Raw genomic sequence first — 7,794 nt, 5'->3', positions numbered from 1 at the left:
TACCAAAAAGTTCTATTTTGGTTTCATCTGACCATATGACATTCTCCCAATCCTCTTCTGGATCATCTAAATGCTCTCTAGCAAACTTCAGAGGGGCCTGGACATGTACTGGCTTAAGCAGGGGGACACGTCTGGCACTGCAGGATTTGAGTCCCTGGCGGCGTAGTGTGTTACTGACGGTAGCCTTTGTTACTTTGGTCCCAGCTCTCTGCAGGTCATTGACTAGGTCCCCCCGTGTGGTTCTGGGATTTTTGCTCACCGTTCTTGTGATCATTTTGACCCCACGGGGTGAGATCTTGCGTGGAGCCCCAGATCGAGGTAGATTATCAGTGGTCTTGTATGTCTTCCATTTTCTAATAATTGCTCCCACAGTTGATTTCTTCACACCAAGCTGCTTACCTATTGCAGATTCAGTCTTCCCAGCCTGGTGCAGTTCTACAATTTTGTTTCTGGTTGCCTTTGACAGCTCTTTGGTCTTGGCCATAGTGGAGTTTGGAGTGTGACTGTTTGAGGTTGTGGACAGGTGTCTTTTATACTGATAACGAGTTCAAACAGGTGCCATTAATACAGTTAACAAGTGGAGAGCAGAGGCTCTTAAAGAAGAAGTTACAGGTCTGTGAGAGCCAGACATCTTGTTTGTTTGTAGGTGACCAAATACTTATTTTCCACCATAATTTGCAAAGAAATTCTTTAAAAATCAGACAATGTGATTTTCTTTTCTCATTTTGTCTCTCATAGTTGAGGTATACCTAGGATGAAAATTACAGGCCTCTCATCTTTTTAAGTGGGAGAACTTGCACAATTGGTGGCTGACTAAATACTTTTTTGCCCCACTGCTGTGCTGTAGCCAATCTCACTAAAACACATATGACACTTCTTCCTTTTAACATTGTCCTACCTCATACTTTATCCTCTATCTTTATTATGACATAAACAATGTGTGCTTTCTGCGTTTGTTTGGCTCTTCGGCTCCAGACAGGATTAAAAGGACTGTGTTCTGGTTAAGGCAACACAGATTCAACTAAGAAAAGACGATAGGAAAACAAATAGAGGGTTTATTTAATATGACCTTGCCTTGAGGTTGAGTCTGTTTTTCATGACATTTATAAGGTTAAAGATTAGAAGTATTATGTTTGTAATTATTAGGTTTGATGTGGTTTTTCCAGGGCATTATGTACGAGACATCTGTATCTATGGAGTTGAAGACCTGCCGTGGATCGTTAACAGGAACAGCATGTTTGCCAATAAGTTTGAGAGTAACACGTTTCCTGAGGCCCTGGACTGCCTGGAGCAGTGGCACAGGAACAAGGTCCTGAACCAGACTATTGTTCCCATCGAGGCCTCCTGGCTGCTGGCAACACAGAGTAACTCAAGCAGCAGCTACTTCAACAGCATTGCTGGAGCATGAAGTCGCTGTTGGTGTCCTCAACGAAAGAGTGGCTACATTTAGGTCAAATTAATTGCATCCGTTGAGTGGCTATGAACGTCAAAAATGTGGGCAGAAAAAACTGAAATGACGATAATGTGTTGACAACTTCCTCTGCATCGCGGTTACTGTTCACTGACATGGGTTACTTTTTTTAAGTTATAAAAGACATTGAAGCAATGTAGTTTAAAAACATATTTAAGTAAAATATGTATTTATTATTATTTAAGTATAAAACTATTTAACAGATTCTATCCGAGACAACTGCACTAAACAATTGGTTGAATAAACTGCTGAATATGAATTTAATATCGTATAACTTAATTTATAGTTCATTGTGTTGCCATGAAAAGGACTAGTGTGTTTTTTTTTACTAATTAAAGAGTAGCAGGTGTAAACGAATAAAGAAAAAAACAAAAAAACATCCTTCCTCTCTTTTAAAATAAAAACCAAGCGATATGAAAGTGGCTCTTTGAGGCTGTGTTCCATCTAAACAATATGTTAAGATTGGTATGCTAACATGCGAACAATGACAATGTTGACAAGATATGAGAGGCTCTTTGATGTGCCTCTCAGTTAAGCGTCCTAGAACATTAACAGTTGCTAAAACAAAATAAACAAGGTTAAGGGAACAGGTGGAAGATGGATGCGAAGCAGGAAATTACTGTACAAAGTTATCAAATGTATTGAAATAAAGCATCTCTTCATCTGCAAAAAGAGAGGAGACAAGAGAGACATGGCCTGTTCTCAATGTTCACCATATGACTTGCATGTGTTAAAGATTACTAGGATAAATGCAAAAGTGGCTCTCTAAATGGGACAAAAGATAAAAACATCAAAAGGATATCACTTTTAAAAACACTGTTCCAAAATGTGTGTGAGTTTTCCATCAGTTGTTTTTTCTTGGCAAGTGTATTTTGCTTATCGGTGTTAGAAAAACGGAAATTAGTGAAATGAGGGTACAGATAAGAGCAGTCTTGCTACACACACACAGTATGTGGCAAATTGAAAAGCTCATCAGTTGTGTTTCTGGTTCATTTAAATGCTATAATGCTGCCAATGTATATAAGCATGTCGTTTGTTATCAGTTTTAATATTATGCTTAGTTTCATAACTCTGTTCTCATTCCTCACTGTAACCAGAGATGGGATCGTTACAAAAAAAAAGTAATAAAAAAAAAGAAGTAATTTATTACACTACTTCATTACTCTCTACATAAATTAACTCATTACTTTACTCGCAGGGCCGGCCCGCCCATCCCTACAGGCAGATCACGCAGACTGCAGCGCACCTACAGTGTACAGTGTAAGCGCGCCACAGTTTTGCCTCTGCGAGACTCCACTTGCACCCCCGATTACTATTGCATTGAGGAAGACATAACACAAGTTTTTCTTTTTATATGCTCTTTAATAAAATAGGCTACCAGCCTACCACAACAAGCTAACAGTCTGTGAAACGTAAAGACACTAATTAATGAAACCAGTTCAATACGCATTATTTTTTATTCTTATCATTCTTTATGAGCGCAGTAACGGTGAGGTATCTAATTACTTATTTATTAAGTAATCCATAACTTAGTAACAGAGATGGTCAAACTAAAGTGGTAGAGACATGGCAGCATTCCTACAATGAAGCGGGACATTGAACTGTTCACCCGTGAGAGGGCTATCAAGAAAAGAGAGCGAGCGGCCCCGTTGAGGGAGTTTACAGATGAAAAGACACAGAAAGACAGAAGCACAACAACTACAAGTAGGCTATATTTAGATGTTTTTTTTTAAAACACAACTGCTTCCGAGGTCGGTCTTATTCTTAAGGTGGACTGAACCATGAGTCTGGAGTAACGTTGTATCTTTCATTTAAATGAACTGTAACCTTCACCCTGGTATGTAACAGCTGTTCTCAAATGAACGCGTGAAGTAAAGTTTAATATTTATAGTTTTATAGATTTATCATGAATTATAATGAGGTGATCAACGTGAATCCTCAGGTTCCACCTTAACACACAGACACATTGCTTCACCATGAGCAGAAACCTTTACATATACAGTCTATGGCAGAAAAACTGAAACTCTGAAACTCTTGTTAAGTTTCTCCATCGTTGTGTACAAACTGGATAAAACGCCAGCTTTTTGTTGTTGTTCAGGAGTTGATCTGTCTCTGCCCCCGCCTCGACGTAAGCGTGCCGTATGTGGTGCTTTTGCTCTGGCCGGACAATTTTTTGGTGCTTGAAACGAACCGGATTCCGGAGCTAAGAGGCTGCTCCGCAGCGGTGTGAAGAGGAAAACCCGGTGCTTTTCAAGCTCCAGCTCCGAACCGGCCCTGAAACACCATTGGTGTGAATGAGGTAATGGTGTGTTTCCCGCAGCGAGACGCTACAATACTAATTGTGGGCTTATCATGTTGATTTGGCCACAACAGAAAAAATTAAAACAAACTCTTGCTCTCTCCAGAGGGGCAGGTCAGCCAAAAAGGCCAAACGGGCCGTTGCCTGGGCAACATTAGCCCATACCTGTGCACGTCCCTGCAGCAGTGGATAACAGCTTCTGGCCTGGACACAGTTTGCACATCACCGTCACATTCCTGTCTATTCTTCGGACGAACTCAAAATAATGGGCATACCTCCACCCCTCGAAAGTTATCGCTGACTCAGCCATATTTATGCAGCACTGCACGTGGAGATGTGGACGCGTACATTGCGCAGATATAAACCTGCGGCGGAAACCCCTCTTGTCTGTCAGTGTGATTATGACTGATTTTATAAAAGTAACAAAGTAACGCGTGTCGGGGCAATGTTAGTAACTGTAGTGTGATTACTGAATTATATAAGTAACGTGTTACACTACTCCGTTACCGACAAAAGTAATATTATTACAGTACTTTGTAACGCGTTACACCCAACTCTGACTGTAACTGATACCACTCTTATTCTTCAAACCCTAGTCTACACTATGCTGGCCACATTTGAGTTTGAATAAGAAGCAGACAAAGTCTGCCTAAATGTCAGTGGCTATAAATACAACCAATTGTGTACTTCCTTACAAGTCTATCAGAGCCGAAATCTGTCTGCTCACAGAGTCAGTTTCCAACAAGAGCCACTGTAAGTTGTCTTATGTTGTATTTCTGGTAAAGTCAAACAACTGACCCGTGCCAAGATGTTTTCACTTCTACAGAAAGCACAACAGCAACTAGACATGATCTGCTCTCTGCCAACTTGTAATAGCCTTAGCATGAGAAACTGACAATAAGTTTAAAAAAGCCAGGCCCTCAAATACTTCATAGGCCTGCTTTTGATTCCCATGTTGCTGCATAATGAATATTTGCAGGAAATGGCTAGTAAACAGTAAACCTGGCTCTATAGACATTTACTGAAATAGTGGCCACAGTTTCCGATGACAAAATAATGCCAAATAGATTACCCAAACGTTATACCTAACATGAAAGGGGATACCTAATGCATATATAATTGAACTTCTGCCATATTAGTAAAACAATCCATCAATAGTATAGTGCCAAATCAGAGTAGGCTCTCTGCTTTCTTTTGTACTTCAATAGGATTTGTAAGTGATAGCCTACAGTCTTTGCAAATAACAGTGTTTTATTGGCTACGGCAATTTTAGCTATGCTGTCATTTAGCATAACTGCCCTTCTGAACCAAATCAACAACAAATATTCCTGGACTTTCAATCAATATTATTGTTAACGCAGCTACTTTTGTTGTACTGTTGAGTACAAGTTATGAAGTACATTTTTGCTGACATTTAGAATTACCTATAACAAACTTTCACACGGAACTGATAGGATATTCTATTAATCTATTTGTAACATAAGCCTGTAATACATATGCAAAATTGTAAATTGCAGAAATAAAAAAAAGGAAGTCTCCCAAGGTTTACGTTTACTGATTTGGACTATCACACATGTTGACACTTCTGAGAGTTCTAAATACCTTAAATAATTAAATAATGTATATAAAAGTGTTTTATTATAGGCTACAACAATTTTCTTTAGAGCTGAAACATGGTATACAACCACAAATCGTATACTTCAGAATAGTAACACACATTTGTACCCATCTAAGCAACAGATTGTGCATCTGGAACCATATGCCAATGCCAGACAGCTATTGTGTTATCTACACTGATACAAATGCTGCTTATTTACCAAGCATTAGCCGTAAGAGAACACTTTGTATGAATCAAAGAAGCAAAACTACTGCCAAACAGTGAGAGATCAGAGGTTAAGCTGAAATATTAAACTGCAATAGGAAAATAAAAACAGACTAATGTCATAGTGTCTTGGTCAGAAACTTGGAACAAAGTGACTGGGGAAAAAAATAGCAACATCTCTCACCTTGTGGCAGATATCTGTCTTGATCTCTTTCAGGGCCCTATCAGAAAAGACGCAGCCACAAGTCTGCAGGTAACAGAACCTAGGAATAGAAACATTCATGTATTTGATATTTAAAAAGGAATCTTAAACGATTTGGACATATTCTTCCACAAAATAAGGTGCATTCCTCTAACATTGTTTGAACAAAACATTTGGATGAAATGTTATACCGGTCAGGAGAACAGTGGCATCATGCCAAATATATAAACAATGTGATAACAAATATTTGAAATGTCATCTGATGTAAATGTAACCCTTGACTGAAGATAGACTACAGTCCCCCAGATGTCAAAGTTGATCTTTAAATCAAATGGATATAATAATCACAATAAAACACCAGTCTTTAATTATTCTTATGATGTGGATCCTCTACTCTTTGTTTGTTACCTGTGCTTGCCATTCATCTCCAACCCAACAACAGGGCAAATGAACATGCCGCAGTGGAGGTCCTCATATACGTCTCCTTTAGTATTACTTCTCTCTCCCGCCCACTCAGGGTTATCAGTCAAATTCAGCTCTTTAATATCCTGCAGAGGGGATTGATAAACATGAAAAATGTGAATATGAAATCACCGCAAATCCACACAAGAGTGTCATAGCTCTGAATTTGGGAGTTTAAAACAGTGTCAACATACCTTAATCCCACGGATGTGAGTAACAACCTCCATATTGGGTCTGTCAGCAGTCTTATCCAGAAGGTATTCAATGATAGCATCTTTGTTGTAGAGTCTGAAACAAAACATGGAACGGACTTTAAAGTCATAGTGTGCTGCAATAATTGAATCTTCTACAATAAGCTGAGTTGTTTGTGACACGAACCCTCACTGTCACATAATGTAAAACACCTGTCTCCGCAGTTGCATCTGGGCAAATTATTTCTGCCTGATCGATGACTAACAGAGAGAGCCAACTCTTACCTTCCCACCTCGCAGGAAACAATGGGGCGTCTGAGTTTCTCCTGGCTCAAGGCACAGTATTTCCATTTGGCAGCTCGCTCTGCATTTCTATCAACCTGGACACATTAAACAGGCATGTAAGAGCACACCGTACAACATATACACAAATAGCAGTTAACTGTTAATTACCTATGTCTTAAGAATGTCAAGATTAAATATTTTAAACATTATATCATATATAAATGTAAGATAAATAACACGTAATGTAACCTACTATTACCAATAACGTAAGTGTTAAAAGCTAACGTTAGCTAGCTAGTTAGCTGTCGAGTAGTTAGCCAACCTTTGCGTCAAGCAACACAACACCTCACAAGACACATTTATCAATTGTCGAAAACATTTTTATAAATGGATTACTAACCTAAGATAACTGAAAGTATCGCTTCAAATTGTTTTAATTACTATCTTAACAAATAGCCAAATGCTAGCCAGCTAACAGTTAGCAACCTAAAAACAGCCACATCGCGAACAGTTATTAACTTCACATATAATAAAAATAAGCATTACACACCTTCTCTACTTTTTTGGGGCCTTTCACCAACTCGTGTCTTTTAGGAATCGTGCCACCATCACATCCCATCTTGAAAGATAAAGTTGAATCAACCGATTAGCTTACTTTGGACAAAGCTACTAAGGCAGGAAGTTCCCAGCTTGTAAACAAACAACGAGAGCTCTCCCAAACTCGCGGGATGTGCGATTGATGTAATGTCGCCCTCTAGTGACTGAATTAACCAAATCTTCAGATGTATTTTATATCTTCAGCCACAGTGTGGAAGCATCACCCCAACTATTAGTAAACTTGTTTGCATTCAACAAGCAGCAGTCAATGAGAGCCGCCAGAGCAATTGGAAGCCAGTGGGGTTAGAATTGCACCATAAAATACAAATACAAATACAAATAAACAACAGAAAGACACTAACTAATTATCCATAACGTTTAATAAAGCTTAGTCAGTCTCAGTTTGACACCAGTACTTTTATTTGTTTCGTAAGCACAATACACTATTGTAGCCATGCATGTTAA

At 38.9% G+C, this 7,794-nt stretch overlaps 2 protein-coding genes across 2 annotated transcripts in view; one reads left to right on the top strand and one right to left on the bottom strand.

Annotated features, from left to right (window-relative positions):
- The window catches only part of gcnt7 (glucosaminyl (N-acetyl) transferase family member 7), a 12,719-nt gene extending 6,950 nt beyond the window's left edge, over positions 1–5,769 (top strand). Inside the window, exon 4 of the mRNA XM_079680944.1 lies at positions 1,167–5,769. Coding sequence (XP_079537070.1) covers positions 1,167–1,408 — 242 coding nt within the window. The 3' untranslated portion in view covers positions 1,409–5,769. The remainder of the gene's footprint in view (positions 1–1,166) is intronic.
- Positions 1–7,439, bottom strand: part of rtf2 (replication termination factor 2) — a 21,288-nt gene extending 13,849 nt beyond the window's left edge. The window contains exons 1-5 of the mRNA XM_079680945.1: positions 7,283–7,439; positions 6,733–6,827; positions 6,451–6,544; positions 6,203–6,342; positions 5,777–5,855 (exon numbers count right to left, since the gene is read on the bottom strand). Of these exons, the coding sequence (XP_079537071.1) occupies positions 5,777–5,855; positions 6,203–6,342; positions 6,451–6,544; positions 6,733–6,827; positions 7,283–7,351 (477 nt within the window). The 5' untranslated portion in view covers positions 7,352–7,439. The remainder of the gene's footprint in view (positions 1–5,776; positions 5,856–6,202; positions 6,343–6,450; positions 6,545–6,732; positions 6,828–7,282) is intronic.
- Positions 7,440–7,794: the final 355 nt, after the last annotated feature.

This window comes from Notothenia rossii (assembly GCF_949606895.1).
Source record: "Notothenia rossii genome assembly, chromosome: 5".
NCBI lineage: Eukaryota > Metazoa > Chordata > Actinopteri > Perciformes > Nototheniidae > Notothenia > Notothenia rossii.
Note: the sequence above shows the minus strand (reverse complement) of the source record. Positions and strands in the feature narration are given on the sequence as shown.